This window comes from Eurosta solidaginis, chromosome 1, assembly GCF_040869045.1.
Source record: "Eurosta solidaginis isolate ZX-2024a chromosome 1, ASM4086904v1, whole genome shotgun sequence".
NCBI lineage: Eukaryota > Metazoa > Arthropoda > Insecta > Diptera > Tephritidae > Eurosta > Eurosta solidaginis.
The window spans coordinates 259,687,545-259,711,478 of record NC_090319.1 but is presented as its reverse complement, the minus strand read 5'-3'; the positions used below and the strand labels follow the sequence as shown (position 1 = coordinate 259,711,478).

General features: G+C 37.4%; 2 protein-coding genes across 6 annotated transcripts in view; one reads left to right on the top strand and one right to left on the bottom strand.

Annotated features, from left to right (window-relative positions):
* LOC137237199 (succinate--CoA ligase [ADP/GDP-forming] subunit alpha, mitochondrial-like) overlaps positions 1-23,934 on the top strand; it is a 42,572-nt gene that overhangs the window by 1,234 nt on the left and 17,404 nt on the right. The window lies entirely within an intron of this gene.
* Positions 8,653-23,934, bottom strand: part of Esp (Epidermal stripes and patches) — a 199,011-nt gene continuing 183,729 nt past the window's right edge. For all 5 annotated transcript variants that reach the window (XM_067760546.1, XM_067760544.1, XM_067760543.1 and 2 more), the window contains 5 exons: positions 19,166-19,413; positions 18,116-18,529; positions 17,692-18,049; positions 17,313-17,615; positions 8,653-16,909 (listed from right to left, as the gene is read on the bottom strand). In XM_067760546.1, coding sequence (XP_067616647.1) covers positions 16,407-16,909; positions 17,313-17,615; positions 17,692-18,049; positions 18,116-18,529; positions 19,166-19,413 — 1,826 coding nt within the window. In that variant the 3' untranslated portion in view covers positions 8,653-16,406. The remainder of the gene's footprint in view (positions 16,910-17,312; positions 17,616-17,691; positions 18,050-18,115; positions 18,530-19,165; positions 19,414-23,934) is intronic.

Sequence of the window (23,934 nt, the reverse complement as noted above, 5' to 3'; positions counted from 1 at the left end):
TTTGTTTACGTCATTGTTTACTGTATAGTTTGGCCAAAGAGGTCAAATACAATAAGAGCCGTCACTCGTTATTTTTTTGACATTTACTCGATGTATACTGAGAGGTAGTCGCTACTTTTTTTTGGGCGAGATGTTTATAAATGTCTTCTATACATTTTCGTGGGGTATTTGTGTTTATTTTTCGAATGTACATATATAATTATTTTATTTAATTCTCTTTCCAAAAATCACAGTTGCACAAGGGGCCTACATGGCATGGATAAATGCGAGACAATTAAAAATGTCCCTCTCAGAAAACATTCGGCATCAATTTTTTCAATTTCCAGCAAGATGCCACAAAACAACGAGTGACGGCTCTTATTGTATTTATCCTCTTTGGTTTGGCAGCTTAAAGGACGAATTAATGGTGACATAACCATAAAGCCATAACCATGGTACCATGGCCATAACCAGATAAAACAGCTGATCGAACCTACCTTATGGAAATCAATATAATCGATTAATGGTGCCATACCATAACGCTAACTCGATTATATTGATTTGCATAAGGTAGATGTGGTTATAAGTCACCATTAATTCGCCCTTAAATTGAGGTTATGTTGCGAATAGAGTGGAAGGCACTCGAATTCAGTGAAAGAAATGGAGTGCAATGAAGAACAGTAGGAAGAGCAGAGTTACATTGGATTAATATAACTTCAATCATTGCATCAATATTAAAGATAAATTTAGAAAAAATAATTAAATACTTGAATATAAGCAAACATTTTCTTTCATTACTGCAATTAAGGTGTCCTAGATACTATATATTCGAAAATTATAACATTTTATGTCTGCTTAAAAATGTAACTTCAATTTCCCTAAGATTTCCGTAATATGGCCACGAGTGATGTTTTTGAGTGTGTGTGCAAATTTTGAGCGATCCGCTGTTAGCTGCGCTACTTGGTAAAGTTTACAATGGTTTAAGCAGGAGTCATTGGTGCCGTATGTCGCATCGCTGTAGTCGTATCCCTAACGTAATCAGCTGTTTATCGTTCCGACGGTGAACAAAAACCAATTGGTTGGCTACGATACGGTTACGACCTTAGCGGCACCAATAATCGATTGCATTGACTCCCATAAGGTTGGTCGAATCAGCTGTTATAAGGTTACCGATACGGTTACCGATAAAGCACCACTGTCTGCAGCTTTACGTGCATTACGAGGATAAAGGAAAACAGCTGTTCGGTGTAGAGTTGCCAAAATGATGCCAAGTAAAGGGCCAGTTAAACTTCCTTAACTCTAACGCCATAGTTGTAACAATACCCATATCCATAACCATTTCCAATGTGATCGATTAATGGTGCCTTAAAAATTTCATAAAAATGAAGAAAATGCAAAAAATTACAAACATATTCCACAAAAAATAAGCCTCTTAGTCATAGCGTATCCAAAACAATGAATAAAATCTACAAAAAGTTATTAAATTGGCCAACTCAAATATTTTTAGGTCGTGGATATGGTGAGAAACCAAAAACCAATTGGTTGGCTATGATATGGTTATGGCACAGTTAATCGATTACATTGATTTCCATAAGGTTGGTTCGATCAGCTGTTTTATCTGGTTATGGGTTTATGGTTATAAGTCACGATTAATGCGGCAGTTACCCACCGACGTGTGCCGTCCGTACGGACGTTTGTCGTACGAAACACGTTTGACCGAACCCTCAAGCCCGTAGGAATCAATGTGTGCGGCTGTGTACATGTACATAACATATTTGTGTGTGTATTGTTTAGAGCAAAGCACTGTTGCCATTCACTAGTTTGCATGCATGCTTATGCAAACATCAACTTTTGGAATTACAATTTTTCATGGTGCAAATGGCAGAAGCAAATATTGAATAAGAATTTCTAGTTCATTTATTTGTAACCTCCAATTTTATATAATAATTTTGGGATATTTCAACAAAATTTTAAACAATCTTTAGGCATTTTTGTATAATAACTGCAAACGGTCAAAAATTAGCGCACAAAAGTTTACTAGGCAACTCTGTCTAGTGAGAGAGCGATCAGCTCACACGTTCTTACGGAAAAAATCAAAATTGTTTTGATTTATGCGTTCCGGGCTACGTACGTACGGGCGTTGCACGTCGGTGAGTTCTCGTTTACATTGCACACTCATAAGATAGGTCGTGTCAGCTGACACGTTTTTGGTACGTACGTTCGTGAGTAACTGCCGCATAATTGGCCCTTAGCTTCGGCGCTATGCATCGTGAAATCAAATAGGTAATTCCTTAATTTATTTAATTCTCTTTCCAAAAATCATAGTTGCACAAGGGGTCTACACGGCATGGATAAATGCGAGACAATTAAAAATGTCCCTCTCAGAAAACACTCGGCATCACTTTTTTCAATTTCAAGCGAGATACTCGCCACAAAATAACGAGTGACGGCTCTTATTGTATTTATCCTCTTTGGTACAACTGCTAAAACTCGTCCAAAAATATCGGGAAAGGTGTAAAAAGACGCGTTTTTATCCCGGGACCACGAATCCGAAAGCGGAAATTCCAAATTTTATTTCTGTCAAAAGATATTTCCAAAAAACCGCAAAATGGCCCCGGAGCGCTCCGAAACCGTGGGTGGGATCCATAGTATTTTTGTGCAAAACACCTTTCTGCATTGGCGGCCTTTGGCCGCGCTTATAAAAAAGGTAATAGTCTAGTTGAGGGGTCGACTGCTAATACGCTACGAAAAATATCGAGAGAGATGTCAAAAAAAGACGCGTATTAATCTCGAGAACAATAATCCGAAGGCGGAAAAGAAAAATTGTATCTCTGTCCGGAGATATTTGCAGTTGAAGTTGGCGATTTTCATGTGGTTGTTGTTGTGTTGTACCCACAAAAAAAATTGTCCATCACCGTGGCGGTAGCCACGGTTATACCACACACCCGGACTTGGCATGGCGTAGCCCAGGGTTATTTTTTATAAGCGCAGCCGAAGCCCGCCAACTCAGAAATGTGTTCTGCGCAAAAATACTATGGATCCCACCCCCGGATTATTAATACTGATGTCAAGACGCGTAGTTTGACACCTCTCTCGATATTTTTGGTAGCGTATTAGCACTCGACCCCTCAACTAGACTATTACCATAAAAAATTACCCTGGGTGGGTCCAACACCAGTTTGGAGACCAAATCTATATCCGCCCAAAATACTTTTACCCACAGTTTTCTTGCGGATACACAAAATCATCAAAATTACAACAACCACATGAACATTTTCAAATTTGTTTGCAAATATCTCCTTAAAGAAATAAAATTTCCAATTTCCGCTTTCGGATTCGTGATCCTGGGTCCAAAGCGCGTCTTTGACACCTCTCCCGATATTTTTTGACGAGTTTTAGCAGTTGTACCCTAAAGAAAAAAGTTACCATCAAATCCAGTGGTGGATTTTGTAAACAAACAGCAACAATAGCTGTGTTTTTTTTTTTACATCTATAGACGTTTACGCTTAAACTTTATGGCCCGTAATCATAGTCGAAATAAAATAGAGTTTTATTGGTTTAAACATGGTTCTAAATTAAATATAATTTTAAGTCTATTATAGTTAACTTAAACACTATTTTATCTCTAAAAAAGTATTTTAAATGTAAAGTGACATCAGCGCAATTTTAATTTTTTAAAATAGGTTTTAAGTTGGTGGTCTGCTGCCAAAAGTTGCGAGAAATTAAACAATTTCCTATTTAAACGCGATGAACGTAAATGGAAGTGAAAAAAGGCTTCCCCGACAAGAAAATATACGTCAGGAGCTAATTTATTACCTAGAATGCGTATTAATAGCCATCATCCGGTGGTAAAATCCTGAGCCAGATAAATAATTTTGCATGTAAATGCAACAACAAACGATTTGAGCCAGATAAATCCAGATAGAAGTCTGGTTCAATTTGTGAGCCAGAAAATTTGTTAAGTACTTCTTTTTAGCTGGCAACGCTGCCTTTAATAAACCTCCTTTTTCAAAAATAGATGTCGCTGCTTAGCCTTTCGCCGTATGAGTTAAATGAAAAACAGCGGCGACATCTGCCTATCACATTTCACGTGTGCGAAACTTTCACAACATCTGCTTCTCAAGTCTCTCAATGATCCAGAGCATTCCCGTGAGAATTGACCGTGAGCCGGAGCAACTTTTTATCTCCCTCTCCCCCGTCGGTGACCACCGGTAGTATATTTTAAGACCCCACTCTCCCCCTTCGTTCTATCGTGCCATCTGGGCTTTGCTTCACTTTGAACACCCAACGGTTGTCAATTACCTTTTGATATTTCGGAGCATCAACTAGTTTCCAAGTGCCATTAAGCATGAGGGATTCATATTCTTCGTTCATCGCATGCTTCCACTGTTGCACTTCTTTTGAATTAATTGCCTCCTCATATGATATTGGTTCACACATTAACGCCGAATAACCTGATTCGATCAGTCGACTTGGTGTATTAACTTTTGGTCGAAAATTATATCGCTCGTTTTGTCGCGATTCATGATCATCACACGTCTCCTCATTATTTGTCGAAACATTTTCTTCTTGGGAAGTGATTTCATCTTTATGTTCAAACTCTTGCTCACAATTGTTGCTGACCTCGCTATCTTCAATTTCTGATTCTTCGTGAATCACATACTTGACAGGTTGCTTCTCGTTGAATCGAATGTTGCAACTCATAAAAACCTTTTCGCTACATTGATCATACAACCGGAAATTTTTATTTGTGGACTCGAAACCAATTAAATAAACCTTTTTTGCTTTTGGGTCCCATTTCTTACGACCCGTTTGTTTCGGAATCTGTACAAAGCATTCGGTTCCGAAAATTATTACATGACCCAAATGTGGTTTGCGATCAAACCATTTTTTATATGGCGTGCTTCCAACGCAATTGCTGTTTGTTGTGCTATTCAATAAATATGTTGCTGTGCGTACTGCTTCCGGCCATAGTGATTTCGGCAAACCACTTGCAATGAGCATCGTTCTCGCACTTTCTTGGACAGTACGATTGTCACGTTCGATGTGACCATTTTGTTCGGGAGTGTACGGCGCGATGCCTTCAAGCTGAATACCTTCATTTCTTAATAACTTTGTCAATACTTTTCGATTGATAAATTCTTTTCCATTATCGAATCGAAAATAATACACCTCTGAAATTGCTGCGCATAAAATTTGTCCTACTAAATTTCAATACGCATTATACTCAGATGTAACTGAAACATGTGTCTCTGTTTCACCTCTTAAAATGGTGCGTGTCCACTATTCATCGCAACTGTTTCAGCTATATGTTATACATTATGGCCACCAGAGGTTTGTGTCTCCGATTTTAAGTACACCCTGTTCTGTAGCTAGTTATTTAACCACTGCCGCTAGATGGGCCTCCTAAGCATTATCTAAGCGAGGATAGGCGTTTTTTTCGCGCAAACGTATACGTGTGTAGAAAAACACCGCTATTATTCGTTTCACAAACATTTCGCTTCCTAGGGAAAAGGTCCGTCGGTAATTCTATACGACAGCATGACACTGCTAATACGCGTCCAAAAATATCGAGAGAGGTGTCAAAAGACGCGTATTGACCTCGAACAATAATAATCCGGAGGCGGAAAGGAAAAATCACCACCGCCATCTGACATGCAAAAGTAGCCACTTTCAAATTTTGTTGCAAGCAAAGCATAAAAAGAAGAGTTTGACACTTGTTTGGCTAATACCCGGGTTTTCAGGGCAAGTTAAAATTCATTTAAAGTAGAATAGAGTTTGACCTTTCCACTTTGTTCGATAGCATACAATTTTTCCGCTCATCTCAGCTTAAACGGCCAAAGTAGCAGGGTTATACTCTAGTCAATTTTAACTGTAGTTTAAACTCGCACTGAAAAACCGGACTGAAAGTGCTTTCAGACTTTGTAAATGAAGTTATTTTTCCCACTCGTTGGCTAAGTTAGGTTGAACTGGCCGGTAAATATCACATCGACTGAAGGTGTCCATAGTGTTACTAGAATTTATTTGACGACCAAGAACTCCAACCAGGTACCAGGACTTATGTTATAAAATAGCTCCGTCCTCCGTCCCTAGAAGTTTTAGTTTAGAAGAAGAAATAAGTTTCAACTGCTAAGTCTGAAGTTCTTTAATATTAACATACGCAACATCTTACGCGATTGTGACGATGTTCGCGTTTGCATCATGGCCGAGCCACAGTGAATGTTTTCATATAGATGCGTTCAAAGCAATCTTAAACGTGATGAGTATATTGCACGTATTTTATTGAGAACGTCAGATGGAGCGACACTAGCGCCATATGACATAAAAAACTAACCAACTTTTAACTTTTGTTGCAAGCAAAGCACAAGAAGAAAACTTTTCTGTTTCACAATTAAAAACTGCATTTTAACAAAAGAATAGGAGACAAAATATGTTGGCAAGTATTTTTCTTGTATAGCGAGGATGTTTATAACAGTGCTCCGTGAAATTTTGTGTGTGAATGGGCAAGGCGAAATAAGTTTCAATTGCTACGTCTGACGTTTCTTTATATTTACAAATGCAACATCTTGCGTGATTGTGGAGATTTTACGTCCTACATAAGACTGCTTGAACCCATCTATACACTACTACTATGAAGGTCGCATGTGGTCATAACGAATCGTTCCCGAGATGGTCGGGCTTGGTACCGGAACGTACCGGATCTGCATCCGGCAAAGGACCATCAACATCGATAACACTCCACAAGGCCTTCGGGGAGTGTCCTTATCGCTACAACAACAACAACAACAGCAACAACTATGTGTAATTGCCGGTGAGCGTTTTTGTTTTAGTCGCAAATGTAGATGTATTTATACGTAAAAAATACGGCTGATATCATGTTTTCGGATGTGCACTTTTGAAAACTGATAATCTGCTCTAACCGTATATCAGTGGATTCAACTAAAACGAACGTTTTTATATAAATGCCAATATTTGTTGTTTTAGTTTTACTTCCCTTGTTCTGTTTCTTGAAACGAGTTCAATAATTTGTTTTTTCGCTACATCTCCTCTGAATTGAAAAATAGTTTTTGACGTTGTTAATTTTTTTTTTATATTCAGCACGGCTCCTAAAGATTTCAAAGTTTTCAAATGTGATTTTAAACTTGTCAGCTTAATTTTTCAGCTCCCTTGAACTTAATCACTTTTCCCCTTTTTATTATCCACATTTTGGAAAGCCGACAAGAACAACAATCACGTTTGGTTTGATATATAAACCGCATTATATTCCAATCAGCAGAATTAAATTTAAGTTTTTTAAATATTCCTGAAAAAGTTTAAAAAAGCGTTTCTCTGCCTTTTCTTGTCATGATAACTTTGGCATACATCATACATTGGTCGTATAGGCAGTTTGGGAATTGTTCCAATAAATATTAATACAGAATTATTAATAAAGAGGTACAAGTATCAATGTATTTTATTCAATGACAATTTTTGAAAACATGAACTTCAATATTGAAGATTGAAAATTTAATAACAAGAATCCATAAAAAACATCTAGTCGAAACTATATAAAGTAAATAACAAAAATTAATTCTTAACATGATAAATTAAAACAACAACCCTAAAGCAGCATCATTTATCCTTGTCAACCTGATATTCCTCATCGTACCTCTTACTTCTCGTATAAAAAAATAAAAAAAAAAAAATACTTGGCGCCAATTACCTCCGAGTTTCTCTTCCAATTTTCGTCGTGCTCCATTTTAAGTTTTCCTACAAATTGACGGGACGTGATTTAAAAGGCATATGAATTTTCATTGAAATGCTTTTCATGGCAGAAATACCCTCGAAGTGTTTGCCAAGCTAATGCCGTGTAGCGACCCTGCTTAGAAACAATTTTTTTCTATGTTTTCGATATTGCTTTGCCAGGGACTTTATCCCAGGACCTTCAGTGTAGTAGGTATAGTATGCTACCATCACACCATGACAACGGGTTAGGGGGTCAGAATATACCCGCGGTAGGTATGCCTGTCGTAGGAGGCGACTAAAATACCGGATTCAAGGGGCTGTGTAGCGCAACCCTTCAGGTTGCCAGCACAATATATAGCTTCTCAAAACCCAATTGTCAAACTCACCTATCGGCGGCGAATCCTGTTTCACTAACAGAAGAGGCTCTGGCGACCCCAAGCTCCTCATGGAAGTTGGGGTGGGGAGGGAGGGATGGCCTGAAGGTTTAATGTGGCCATATAAATCGTTCCCGAGATGGTCGGGCTAGCTTCTTAATGGTGCTGTGTTACCGGAGCGTACCGGATCTGTATCCGACAAAGGACCATCACATCGATAATACTCCCCAAAGCCTTCGGGGGTCAAACTTATCGCTACAACAACAACAACAACAACCATGGCAGTCGCAAATTAATCTTATATTAAAAGCATCGCCCCTTTGCGTTCACGACTAAATGAATCAATTGGGCAACTAAACCGTCTTCTCCAAGGGCGCGGGAATTCCGAGTGCATGCACTTAAATCGTGGTCCTAAAAACGTTTCTCGTTTTCATTGGTAGGGCTTTTCATGTGGCAGATCGCGCACAACCCGTATACGATATTTGGATTTCAGTCACTTCTCACGGCAGGCATGTCTTATCGCGGGTGTGTTTTAAGTTCTATGGTCCATTGAATATATACATAAGTAAATACATTATTTTGGGTCATTTTTTAATTTTTATTTTTCTTACAAGCTATGCAATCTTTATGTGTTTCTTAATAGTTACTAGATATCTTGTTTACAAACGATAATTCTCCTAATCGACGAGTCGATTAGCCTAGTAGCTACTTTGGCATTAATTGAAAATCGACTAGCTACTATTAGATTTCAATATATCATGCAATGACTAACTGTCATTATCCGAATACATAAATTTAATTTTATGTCATTAAAAAATAAAATTAAAAAGTTTCTTTAATTAATTTTCTTTTTCATTCAAATTAAAAAAAAAAAAAATTGTTTGCTGCAAAATGAGTTTATGGAAACGTGGCTGGGTATGGAATTTATTTTCTAGTTTCGAACATGTCAATGGAGCAAAATACATACATATACATATGTGAGCTGAGATGGCTAACAATAACTCCTCAATGTCTTTACAATTAACAGAAATTATTAAAAATTACAAAAAAACATTCGATTAGTCGAACCTGTCACTAATCGAATGGAAACAACCAACAACTAGTCGATTAGTCTAAGTCCTTTGTTAAGCATAAAGTTATAAGGGAGCTGACAATCAATCGAATGAATTCATTGTGGTTCACTTAAAGTCATTAAAAGCTGAATTTAAAACGATTAGCCATACCAATTAGGTAATTAGGTTACTAAATAAGCAATTAATAATAAAAGTTATAACTACATTAAAGCAATTAATAATAGTCCTACTTAAAATGTAAGATTTTTGGTAACTCAATATTAAGTAATGCTAAAATAAGTAATACAAGGCTTATTGTAATGATTATTCTTATTATCTTCTGAGCCCTTTATATTTGAGTAATTATTTTTATTTTCATAATAACCGCATTCTTGGTGCTCTTTGTGTTTAAAACTGTAATTTTGGAACTTTTCGAGATTTCGTCGGTAGATGTTTACTCGGACGATTTGTCGATGTCGGCTGAGCTGAGGGGTTGCAGTTTTGGGAAAAATGTTATAATCCTAATAAACCCTTTTGTAGTTATCTTTTGCCTCGTTAACGTTACATAAATATTAAATTATAGCTTAGTTTAAAACCAGTTAACCTATATTTACATAAATTATGTAAATAATAAAGGTAGTTAACTTTTATGGATGCTCAATACTGAGATGCTAATAATACATTATAAATAGTTTTATTAGGGGGACTCATGTAACCTTATAAATGCCTTATAAAGTTGTTATGGAAACGCATTTACATTGGAAGCAGTAAGGAAGGCGGTCGGCATGATGTGTTGGTGCACAGTGGCTAGTCATTGTCGGCTGGGGCGGGTCCTTGCCAACCTTACTGTTCCTGCGCCATAAACAGAAAAAAAGTTCCTATCATGCCTATCAAAACTAGCTGTCAAAAAGCGCAGAGACCGACTCAAAACGCTTATAATTCAAATTAAAACGACATCCGGTCGAACCGGATGCCACGGACAAACCGTTAGACATTCCAAAATTAAAAAAAAAACTGACGCAAAAAAAATACCGAACCGGACATGACCGGTTACTACTCTGAAATCAAATAATAACAAAAAAGCTGAAAAAGTAAAACAAAAGAAGGGAAATAAACAAAAAGGGCCGAATATATATAGGGGGCGCCGCGGGTCTTGTTGCGACGCCCGGTGCATTGTCCCACCCTCAAATAACCATGGCCACCGATGCACCTATAATTCGGTGGCCCCTTACCTGTGTGCCCTAAGTGCCTTCTAAACAAGTAAGGAAGCCAGCATTCCCATATTGTCAACAAATTTATTCAATGCTCATTATTACTACTAACATAGATTTCTCTTTTGTTTTCTCTTACTTCTTACTACACGGGTTTTGGAACCTATTTAAGCTTATAAACAAATTTTTTTGAAACAATTTTATAGCAATCAAAAAGGCTATATATGTACTAAAATAAAAATATACTATATATGTAATGAAAGAAAATCTTTTTTTTTTTTGTAGAACTTTGGTCAAATGCCCTTTTTTCTCCTTTTTTTGTTTTTTTACAAATCTATCTTAGGGCTGTACAGTTTGGATACAACTTCTGCTAATTGGGGCCCCCTTACAAAATTAATAGTTGTTGTATTAAAATTACTTTGAGTTTAACTAAACATCAATTCGGTATTACACATAGTATGATGACAGTAATATGTACTATGCGCTGAGAAATTAGTCATAAACGCAACTAGGACTAAACTTGGGGTAAATCCTACCCCTCAAAAAATATTGTTTCACAAGCTCAAGCAAAACGTAAGCTTTTAGATTCATGGAAAAATTACCGAAGTCATTCACCTGTTCAGGTAAAACATGAACCTTTTAAACTTATAGTACAATTACTGAAATCGTTTTACTTGTTCAAGTGAAACGTAAACTGTTTTACATGTAAGTGTTAGGGTTGGTATTGTTTCGGGTTTAGTTCGACTCAGTCACCAAAAAAAAATGTATACAACAAAAAGTTTTGTTTTGCTAACGCAAGCCAACCCGCATTACTTGTTATTTGCGTCTCTTAATATAGAGTTAATGCATTTTACTGATAATGCAACTGAGCTTGAATTACCAATAAAACTTTGTTCCTTACCGAAACAATATCAACACTTTTGCTCACTCCAAAATCATATTCGCCACGATGGCATCAATAAAAAAAAATGTATTAGTAAAATTTTACCACAACGCAAAGCAGATTTTAATACCTGAAACACCTTTTTCTTTGTTTCAGAGGCAGTATAAATTGCACACCCATGACCATTAAAATATGCTTTGTTTTTTTGTTGGTTAAAATTTTTTACTTGTAGGAAAAAGGCAATTTACTATGACTTAAACATTACATAGATATATACTCGAATATGGTTTTTTTTTTCTTTTAATTAGCTTTATACCCTTTTTTGCAACACTAAATAGTTACGTTAAATTGATCTTCGTGGTTTTTAGTTATAGGACATAAACTTTACATTACTATCAATCTTGAGTTGTTTTTATGCTTTTTTAATATTAGTGCCTTTAACTACAGGGAATTAATTTTTCCATTTTTCTACCAAATTGCAATCCTATTTACAGTGCAAAGGTATTTAGCACATTGGTCTTTGTGTTTTATATAAACAATTCACTTTTAATTTAGTTGTGGTTACATTAACATTATATAATGTTGCGGAGTCAAAAATATAATTTAAAAAAAAAGGTTAAGGCTACAAATACATAGTTTTAGTTCAGTAGTGGAACGAACTCACCGCTTTAACCGCTGATGTTCGTTATCGCAATTGGAATGCCCTCAGGCCTATATTCGCTGTCCTGTGATTGTCATTGTAGCAGGTTTATTGTAGCCCAATCTGGTCGTAGTTGGTAAGGGTTGCGCTAGTAGTGTTAGTGCCGGTATGGACGCAGTTAATAAAGATGCGCTAGTAGTGTTATTGCCGGCATGAGCGCGGCTAGTAAGGATGCGGCCCCGCTACGTGCGTTGCAACTGGTGTGGCGGTACGTCTGATGGTCGTTGCGCTCGTGGTTGCGCTTATGAAGGAGTTGGGGGAGGTACTACCGATGGTGATGCCCATGGTAATGTAGGCACCGTTGGTGGTGGTCCGAGGTGAACAAAAGACCCAGGTGGCGATAAAGCTTCGTGCTGGCCTTTACGCCGGTGGTAGTATCCTCCTAGGTTAAGATATATTACCACCCAATTCCCCTCTTTTTTTTTATTTCCGCGCAGCATACAATTGCCACTTGAACATGCCTAATGGTTGATAGGTTAAAATGCAGATCTAATTCTGGCGTTGTTTCATTGATGGGAAAATGTTCACGTTGTAAGTCCCAATAATCATTTAAAAACACCATCGGTGAATACGTTTTACCACCATCATCTAATTTGGTGTCGATTTGGCCGGCAACTCGGCGATTTTTCTTGATTTAGTTTCCCTTACCAAATTTTTTCTTTCCTTATGTGTATACGGCGGAAACTCAATCTTCAAAAGAGCCTTTCTTTCCTCGTGATGGCAGGTCTGTCTTTTTCTTGTTTTCGATATTTTTTTATCGCCACTTTCGCCACATCGCTAGGTGTGTTCGCGTGAACACGCTCCCAAGTGGATCGTAGCCGTAGACCGTAGCAGCAGACCGTAACAAAGTGTGTAAACGTATAAATTTATCTAGTGCGTAAACGAGCTGTAAAATTTTGTATGAAAAATCATTTACACAATTTGTGTGAATTTACGCGCACATTTCATTTTGTAAACGCGGTCAACTCAAAGGAATGCAACCTTGCTGACATTACAGCAGGCATTTTCATCAGAAATATCCAACATCAACAAGTCATTTACAAGTATATCTTAGTAAAGACGTTTTAGTTTTGATTTTTTACTTAATCTTGGTATTTTTTAATTTGTATAACAATCAAAAATTGTTTTTTTTGGCAATAATACAGCTGATAAACAATTAAGTTTATCAAAAATATTACTACGTGCGTTCATATAACAGCGTGTGTAAATGGATATAATTTTACACCTTATAAGTTTATATGCTTTCATGAGTCCCCCTATTGTTTTTTTTTAATGGTTAAAGGTTGAAGTCGCCTCTTAGAAAATGCCTTAATACATTAGGTATTCAGAATAAGATCTCTGCGCCGAAACGTCAGGGCATCTTGGACATTTTACAGGGGTAGCTGGGTCTCGCGACTAGTTGGTCTAGCTGTCATACCCAGCGGAAACTTCGGTTGTTATACTGCTGTCGACGGGCAATTAGCAAGGGTCGTGGCCTTGACGGCAATAATGTTTCGAGACACGGGATACTAGCTTGCGCATTACGGGCATGTCACCACTCTGACCGGCTTCGGCTTCATCGCTGGCAGCTCAGACTAAAGTGCACCGGTTTGCACATTTGTTGCTAAATTCACCACTCATATTTCCTCGAGAGAACATTGAGGTGGGGATTTAAGAAGGGATGAGAGTTCGGCGTGAACTTTTGCGAGAATGGATACAGGCTTAACCAAAGGGTTGTGGGAGCTCGGTGTCATGTATTGTTTGACCTATGTAAGTCGCATCGAACTACTTTTTGGTACAAATTATGTAGGTGCCTGGCCATACATATCTGATCTTTTGGTCAAAGCAGGCACATGCGAACTGAATTTGGTAGCCAGTAGAGACCTTGTGATTTCGCTGGCCACTGGCTCTCTGCTTTTGGCCAGGTGCGCCTTTGAGTTATCAAAGCAAGCCGTGCGCTGATACCACCTAATGTCGGGCGGAATCTAAATGTTCGGTGGTGCTATTCGAGGTTTCTATAGCTCATCTTTCCCTGATAGCTGAAGTGAACTAAGGCTCGCCACAATATATTTTTATATGGATAGTCTTCGCATCAGCTTTGCATACGGGATGTATGGAGTACCTCTTTGTCGTCCGTCTATTCGATCGCTATTGTGCGTGCCTATTTTCAGTTTCGATTAAAACCAAAACTTAATTTTAAATAATTCAAATTCGATTTTTAGCGCAACTAGATCTAAAGGAAGAAAACTGAAAAATTTAAAGTTTTGCGGTAATGCATATTACCCGGTGCCTTTAGTAAAACACCCGCCTATCGCTATAATTGATTTCATTATAGCTATTCGCCGAGCAAATACTTGGTAAAAACTCATAAATTCGTGAGCGCATATGGGTTTGCCAATTAATGTTTAACGTTGCCTAAAAAAAAAATATTCTAGAGTTTATCACTGTTAAGATTTATGTGTACGAGAAACCCGCTAAAACCAGCTCATCTAGCATAACTATCTTTATGATCTAACTCAGTTGAAACAAGACGTTGCTTTAGTTTATACATCAAAGAATAACAAATTTAATATTATCAGACTCGTTGTGCGTTGTGTGATATATTCTTAACAGACTTGGCAGATCATGTGATTTTTGAAGAACAGCGCGAGCAGAGATTATGTCTTCTCAGTCGAAGCGAATATTACCAGTGACTGTGACTGAACAATGACAGATGAGCAATATGATCTCACTGCACTTCGCTAACGCTAAAACTGCATCACCAAAAATATCTCAAACAGTAACAAATGCGCAGAAAAGTATGCAACATTTAGTACCATATGATCACAAGGACTATGATTCTAAATGTTGCATACTTTTCTGATACTGTTTCAGATATTTTTGGCGATGGAGTTTTAACATTAGCGATGTGCTGCTAATAACTGTTAGCCGCTTATTCATAAGTTTATAGAGTCATCTAATACTGCTTAGTTGTAGTACAAATTACAGGCCTTGAGCTTCATATTACACTGGTTTACAGCCAAAATGAACCAGAGACGCCATTATGAAATTCCTATGTGAAATCACCCCTTGATTTCGAAAATCAAGGTTATTTTTAATTCTATGGTAACGGTTTTGAGATATTTACGAATAACGGTTTTTTCCAAAAAAAAAAAAAAAATTGGGTCCAATTAATCATGAAGAACGAATTGAGCAATTCTAAAACGGTTTGAAGCTTTTAAAAGGTAATAAAATTTTTTATAAACTGTGCATACAACACTTTTTGCTAGGCCCTTTAGATTCAAAGATAACGAACAATCATTACGGATTTTTTCCATTTTTTTGTGAAAATATAAAAAAATTTGTACTTTGCGAGGAAGGATCTCGAAAACTTTTTATTTTTTTGCAGGTTTGTTTTTTCTCTCTAATCTCTGTTTTATTACAAAAAAATAAGCTTTCGTTCAACAAGATCGACGGACTAATACAAAAGTTATAAGCATTCATGTAAATATTCCCATTTAATACTTAAGTACTCTACTGGTACATATGTGTTAGTATTCGTATATCAGTTAGTTAGTTTTTGCAGATTTTTTTTTCTCTTTAAGCTCTGTTTTATTACAAAAAAATAAATAAACTTTCATTCAACAAAATCGATGGACTAATACAAAAGTTATAAGCATTCAAGTAAATATATCCATTTAATACTTAAGTACCCTACTGGTACATATGTGTTAGTATTCGTATATCAGTTAGTTTTCGAGATCCTTCCTCGCAAAATACACATTTTTTTATATTTTTACAAAAAAAATGGAAAAATCCGTAATGATTGTTCGTTATCTGTGAATCTGCAGGGCCTAGCAAAATGCACAGTTTATAGCAAATTTTATTATCTTTTAAAAGCTTCAAACCGTTTTGGAATTGCTCAATTCGTTCTTGAGATATATATGATTAAGTGGACCCAATTTTTTTTTTTTTTTCGAAAAACCGTTATTTGTAAATATCTCAAAAACGTTACTATAGAATTAAAAATAACTTTCATTTGCGAAATCAGGGTGTGGTTTTACATAGGAATTTCATAATGGCGTCTCTGGTGCAGAAAAAAAGATTGGAATTTGTCATCCAGTGTTATTGAAGCAAATTATTTCTGCGTCGAGAACTCTGAGCGCGTAATTGAGTCTGTGGTTTGCTATTATCGGCAAGCGTGATGACGACTGAGCGGCAGTTGCCGCCACGGCAATTTCTTCGAGCTGTCGCTGCGATTTACTATTATCTTCCAGAAGCTGTGACAAAATCACAGGTAAATGAATATTTACCAGCTCTATTACTTAGCAGTTTATAAATTTAAAATGTGAACTATATTTAAACCGTCTTATTAATTTAAAATCCTACTTAAGTATTAGGTTTATAAATTATTAATATTTTTACAATCGAAATATTATAAAATCACAATTAGTTTCTTCTTGCATTTCAACAGCAACTTAATGAAAATATATCCTAAAGCTTATTTGCTTTACCTCACTTATTCTACACCGTTATCGTTTTCTTTTGTTCATAACCACGATCCTTTAACAATTGATCCAATTGTTCCTCTTGATAGTATACAACAAATTCCACTGGTGATAACGTTTCGAACAGCGCACAAATACTGGGTTTTAAGTTATAAAAAAACAAGAGTTGTGAACGTGCAGCAAAATCATTCAACAGCGACTCCATAACAGTCGCCGCAGTAAAATCAGCACCATAAATATGCGAAGCATCAATTACAACTGGCACATTTTGACGTTTCGAATGTTTTGTAACAAGATTGCAAACATAATCCACTGAGGGGAAAATCAAACAACGATCTGGTGTTATCATTAAATATTCGTTTCCAGCTTGAGTAGTCAAAATTTCGGTGGTAATTTTAGGACGCGCCGCATGATATAATATAAAGATGACATTTAAGCCTACACCGATTAATATGCCAATTTCGAGCGGTAATACCAAACAGGCTATAAATGTTCCAAGACCGGGAACCAAATCGGTTTCTGTGAATGAGAAAAAAACAAATATACGTTATTAACATGAGAGATAGATTAAGTTAAGCTGAAAAAATAGCTGCAATACCCAACAGCTGCCATTTGTGAATTACAAGCGCATTCAAAGGATTATAAAATAAGGGAAAGAAAATGTTGGCTGGGTCACCTCATTTTTCTGTGTCCCTCGATCTGCCGTTCTTCATAAACAAAACGCAATCTACACATCATGCATAAGATTGCGTTGAACGCATATACATATATGAAAAACTTCATTGTGGGTCGGCCTTAAACCACTACCACTACGATCATACCACTCTTACTAACTTGAAGAGCCCTGATTTAGAACCTAATAACTATCTGCACGTGCTAGCATCACCGGGTACATATAAATATTTGCGAGTTTCGAACTTACTTTTCGCACGCCACATTGGCTTAATAACGCGCACTTCCACCATGAACATAACAGCAGCAATAATGATAGCCGCCAAACTCGCTTTGGGTATAAAGTAAAAGTACGGCGTGAAGAAGATTAGTGCAAATATTACCAAACTACCAGAATAGATATTGCTGAGAGGAGTACGCACGCCACTGGCATTATTTACAGCTCCACGACTTAGCGCACCAGTGCTGGGGAAACTTTGTACGAAAGAGTTGGCAATATTTGCAACACCAATAGCGATGAGCTCTTGTGAGGCGTCTACTGCTTTGCCATTGCCTATTTGTGAGAAACAAAAAATAATTTGTTTGATTTATAGAACTACATATAATAATTAAGTTCTCTTCGCACACACCAAAGGCTTTAGCTATCGAAATAGTTTCCATTAATGATATGAGTGGCACCACAATAAGTCCAGAACCCAATTTTTTAACCATATCAATAAAATTCTCTTCATGTCCAGATAATGTTTCATTGGCGGTCATGTGAAAGGGTGGAGGCTGTACTGCTGGCATGCCACCAGGTATAAAGCCGATAACGCGAAATGGGATGTTACTGCCTTCAGTGTGTAGAAAATAACCCAGAAAACCGCAAACGACGACCAGTATGGCATTACGCGAAGTACCAATAAGCCAAATGGTTTTGTTGAGCACATTTTGCGTTTTTGAGCGTAGTGTGGGCTCTTTGGGGCCGAGCTTCAATGATGAAAGTAACTGTGGATATAATAAAAATTAACTAAAAATAATTCATTTACACAAATTTTTTTTTTCAAAACTCACTCTCATTGATAGTAAAACTATAATGCAAGTAATACCCAAGACCGTATCTGTGACTTGCGTCTGTTTAATATTTTCGAAAATGTGCGTTATTATTTCGAGAAATGTTGTACCAGGCGCTGGTATACCTAAGACATCTTTAATTTGCGATGCCACAATAATAAGTGAAACTGCTGATGTGAAACCTGATGACACTGGGCCTGATACGAAATCCAATAAGAAACCCAAACCAAAAATGCCCATCAACAATTCAACAATGCCACAAAGCAAGGTTAGTAATACCGCTAATTGCCAGGAACCCTTAGCTGCTTGGAATGTTAGTAGCGCTACGATGGCCGATGGACCGACCGGTACATCCTTGCAACTGCCGAGGAAAATATAAATGAAACAACCCAAAAAGGAACTATATAGACCGTACTGAAAGAGAGAGGGAGAGACAAAATATAAAATTATTGATAAAAACTTAAAAGAAAAAATTAATAACAATGTACACTCTGTTGAATATTCGACCAAATCAATTTTTGAAAAAGATGCATCCAAAAGAAAAAAATCAGAGATTACATTTAGCGGTTAACCAAAAAAAGCAATTTGGTTTGTCATGGATAACAACTGATATTCTTTCTTTTTCCGCCCCTTCTCCTTTCCTCCTATTTTCCCGTATTTATAAGTTAGCCTGCAAAGCATAGATTTTGGCTTTCGATATTCGAGCTTGGACTCATCCTAATATATATTTTGTTTCCTCATTGTATTTAAATAATAAAAAAGTGAAAATGCTTCGTCCTAACCTCAAAATGGGGAAAAATTACTGGTGATTGAGCGTTTTTTTTGAGGTAAGTGCTAAACCTAGACTAATTAAGCCAATTCTGAAAGCTGATTCGGATTCAGCGCATCAAAATGCACTGCGTCAAATGTGCAAATACTTGGTGCGATTTACTTCCGATTAGGTTTAGACCGATATTTTCTTATGGATCCATCTTAACAAAAAAATGATTTGATCCGATACTCAGAAAAAAGTAGTTTGGTTGTCTAGTGTAATAATTTTTGTTTACTTACCGCAGCCGGTAGACCTGCTACGCCAGCATACGCCAACGCTTGTGGTATTACCGTTAAACCCACTGTGAGACCAGCTACCACATCACCCACAGCATCGTCACTGTTATATTTTGGTAACCAATTGAGTATAGGCAGGCGTTTGTAGAGTGTTTTTCGGTTAAAAGTCCGTCTCGTGCGATCTTGAACCCACGATTTTGCGAGATCTATTGTCTTTATTGGAGGCATCATTTTTTTGCCGTCTTTGGTTACTGAAATAAAAATGAAGAAAAATATAAATTATAAATAATATAAAGAAATTATGGCAAGTATTGGCAGTTTCGACACGTCACTGTTCCGCTATAAAAATAAATGCTGCACAACAATAATGCCAATATAGTTATAACAAATAGCTACGCACACATGAACACAGCAGCTAAGAGCGTGGACAACATTACTCACACATATACACAGTAACAAAGAGCGCAGAAGATATTTCTCAAAGTACATAGAAGATAACAGCGAATATGAGATGCAGCAGAAAAGTAATAAGCAACTAATCGAGAATGCTGTTTGCGAAAAGTCTAGACCCTGTAAGAAGTAGGCTTACGAGGCAACTGAGTGTATAAAAGCGGCGTAGTCCATGTGATAGAAAATCGCTTTGATTTTAACATGCAATAAGTGAAGTACGGGAATATATTAAAGTGTGAAGATCTACTACCATAGATCTTAATAAAGAGCTTTTTTTATACAGAATATTTGAGTGTTTTTATTCGACAGTTCAGTGATTCGAACGATAACAGTAGGCGTAAAATTATCGAGAATTTCCTAAGATTCGCTACAATGTGTATATTAAATAATTAAGTATTAAGTTAAGGTTTGGAAATTTTTCGGGCAAAATAAAAATTTTTAAATCTGACTATTACTTTCCGGGAAAAGTAAAAAAATCTAAAATCTAAAATTATTTTCCTAGTGTAAAAAACTCGAGCGAAAAACATAACTAAAAAAGTTATTTTAAAAAAGCAAATTTTTTTAATAAAATTTATAATTACTAAGATCCCTGAAAAAAAAGCCAGATATTTTCATCAAATTATGGGCATTAATTTTTTAAATTCTGGGAGTTTAATAAAATTAGCAAAATATGGGAAAAATTCGATTGATGAGTAAAGTTTTTGGAAATTAACAGATAGCAAATAATAAAAAAACTAAATTGCCATTAAACAAAAACAACAATGAAATTAGCACTGAATTAGCGTGATAAGCTTTATAGAATTCTCACATAAACCAATACATACTTATAACGGATTTGTAGTACACATAAAACGGGTAATGAACTTGGTAAACAAGCCTCAATAAAAATGCTTCTAGTCCAGAACGGGTGCAAAAGTTGTTCGAGAATATGGCAGAGATATATTTAGGGAAAATAGAAGGCAATAGAGCAATAGCAATAAGGAGCGGAAATGATGGAAGAAGGAAGTATGGGCGGTAGAGGAAGAGGCAGGGGTAGAGATAAAGGTAGATATATAGGTAGATGTGGTGGAAAATTTTAACGAAATTCAGTAAAATTTCAGTAAATTAAGTTTTTCAGTACATTTCAGTAAAATATTCTGTAAGAACTCATTAATATTTTGTAAAAATTCAATAAAATTGCGAAAATGTAATGCCTCTATAAAAATATCAGTGAAATTTCGGTAAATTTTGATAAAACTTGTAAAGTTTCATTCGATAAAGTAATTTTGCAGCTTCGGTAAATGTAATTTTTCAGTAAATTTCAGAAAAAGTTAAGTAAGAGTAAAGTTTTCTAAAACAATCTAGCAAAATTATGGCAAATTTAAATTCTCTATAAAAATTTCAGTAAAATTTTTCGTGAAAATTTTGCAAGATTCAGCAGATGTTAATTTTTCGAGAAATTTTAGAAAATTTCACTAAAATTTTCTGTAAAATGTCTGCAGAAGCCAGTAATAATTAACTTTAAAGCCTCTTTTAAATACCGGTTTCACATATATTTTTCAGTAAAATTTAAGTAGAATTTCCATTAAAATTTCGTTAAAATTGAGTAAAATTTTCAAGCTAATTTTTTTACTGAGCTTCGAATGAAAATTCTTAGACAGAAAAAAAATTATAAAAACAAACGGTGAAATTACTGCAACGGTAGGTGATTCGTTAATTTAGTTAGTCAGGTTAGGTTAGGTTAGGTTGAACTGGCCGGTCCATAAGGACCTCACATAGACTGATTGAGTCCGTAGTGTTACCAGAAGTTTGTTTTGACGACCAAACTGAAAAACCTTATCAAAAACCAGGACCTATGTTATAAAATAACTCCGTCCTCTTGGCAAATACTAGAAGCTTCCTAGCACTTAAGCCACTTGCTGCTTCTAGATCTGACAGCTGTATCACTCCTAATAGCTGGAGTCTTACCCTGGCAAGTGCAGGGCACGAGCACAGAACGTGCTCGATCGTTTCCTCCTCCAACCCGCACTTCCTACATCTGCTATCACTGACCAAGCCTAATTTAAAGGCATGTGACGCCAGAAGGCAGTGTCCAGTCAGAATACCCGTCATGACTCTACAGTCCTCTTTTTTTAATGATAGAAGCAACTTTGTTAGTCTAAGGTTGTAAGACCTACACATAATCTTCGACACTTTACAGCCCCGCGCTTGAACCCACGCCATTCCCGCTTGGTCGATCATGTGCACCTCTCGCCTTCACTTAATCTCGCCCAGTCTAATTGGGACGTCTACGGAGCAAGCTTCAACGGATGCGCCCTTTTTATCTAGTTCGTCCGCTTTTTCATTCCCATCTATTCCCATATGCCCTGGGAACCAAAATATATGTGTATACTTCTCCCTGTCCCGATTCTTTCCAGAACCTGCTTACACACTAACACGCTTTTAGATGCTGTGCTATGCGAGATTATTGCCTTAATTGCTGCTTGACTGTCAATATAAAAGTTGACACGGTTGCAGCTTAAGCTATTCTCTTCCAGGGTTTCTACTGCTTTGGTTACGGCTAATATTTCCGCTTGGAAAACGCTACAGTAATCCGGCAGCCTGTAGGATCTGCTTATTCCCGGATCAGCACAGTATACCGCAGACCCTACTCCTCCCACTACTTTGGAACCATCTGGGTACACATGTACCACCTCATCCGCCATTTGCGCACCCTTGCGCCAACCGTCCACATCTATTGTGGCCTTAAGATTTCCCTCGAAGCGCAGATAGGGAATCAGGTAGTCTGTTCGTCTTGTGATTGATGACGCAATACTACTACGGCCATATGGTCGGCGCTCAAGCTGCCCCGAGGCACCGAGCCTGGTTGCGGTTGTTAATGCTTTGTTCTTTGCTACCAGGTCTACAGGTGGAATGTGCAGAATGGCATACAGTGCAGCCGTCGGGGTTGTTTTCAGGGCTCCCGTAATGCTAAGCATCGATAGTCTGCATACCCCCTCTAATTTTTTGAGGTATGTTGTTTTTTGTGTGGCTTTCCACCAAACAAGAACTCCATAGTATAGAATAGGGCTTACAATCGCTGTAAAAATCCAATGAGAAAGAGAGGGCGATAGGCCCCACGTACACTCCAGCATTCTTTTACATGCATAGAGTGCCGTTGAGGCCCTCTTGACCCTCTCCTCCACGTTGAGTTGCCATGACAGCTTACTGTCTAGGATGATTCCAAGATATTTTGTGCAAGGTTTCTCCTGTAAGGTCACCCCTCCTTACTTAGGCCTGGTCCAATTTGGGACCTTGTACCTCTTTGTAAACAAGACCATATCCGTCTTCTCCTCATTGACTTTCAACCCGACATTAGATGCCCAGGTATGAATATCCCGAAGCGCCCGATCCATCAAAAAACTAATCGTTGGAACGCACTTTCCGCTTATGACAATTGCAACATAATTTGCGTAAGCCGTAAGTTTTACGGGTCCCTCATCGAATCGCCTGAGCAGTTGGTTGATGACCAGCGTCCACAGCAGAGGTGATAGTACCCCTCCCTGCGGCGTGCCCCTGGCCACTGATTTCGTAGCCTCGTACAATCCCCATTGTGATGTAATCTTTCTGCAATTTAACATGCATCCGATCCATCTGATTAAGGCAGGATGTACTTTAATGTAAGTAAGACCATCCATAATCGCCCATTTTGCAACATTATTGAAAGCCCCGGCAATGTCCAAGAAGACTCCTATTGCCACCCTATGCAAAGCTTGCCTTTGGTGTACGCATGCTGTGTTGTGGAGAGCAGCTTTTCATCCACGTTGGATTTATGTACACATCTATCAGCCTCTCAAAGGGTTTGAGCAGAAATGATGTTAAGCTAATGGGTCTATAGTCTTTGGAATACATGTGACCGATCTTCCCCGCTTTTGGTAGAAAAGCTACACGAGCAGTTCTCCAAAAGTGCGGTACATGATTCAGTCGTATGCACCCATCCAATATTATTTTAAGCCATTCCACGACCGCTCTACTTGAGACTTGTAGCATGGCCGGGAATATACCATCTGGGCCCGGCGATTTAAACATAGAAAGCGCTTTCACTGCCCATTCTATCTTGGTATCGGTCACCAAGCTCGGCACTACTAGCTCCGTGATCGAAGTGTGAGTGATGTCTGCTGGCTCTTCTAAACCGTCTCCCGATGGAAAATGTGTGTGTCGAGAAGCACCTCAAGGGATTCCTCACTATTACGTGATCATTCCCCGTTCTCTTTCTTTATTAGTCCCTGGACTATGTTTCCCTTTGCTAGGACTTTTTTCAACCGTGCTGTTTCGCTGGAGCACTCAATGTCCGTACAGAAACT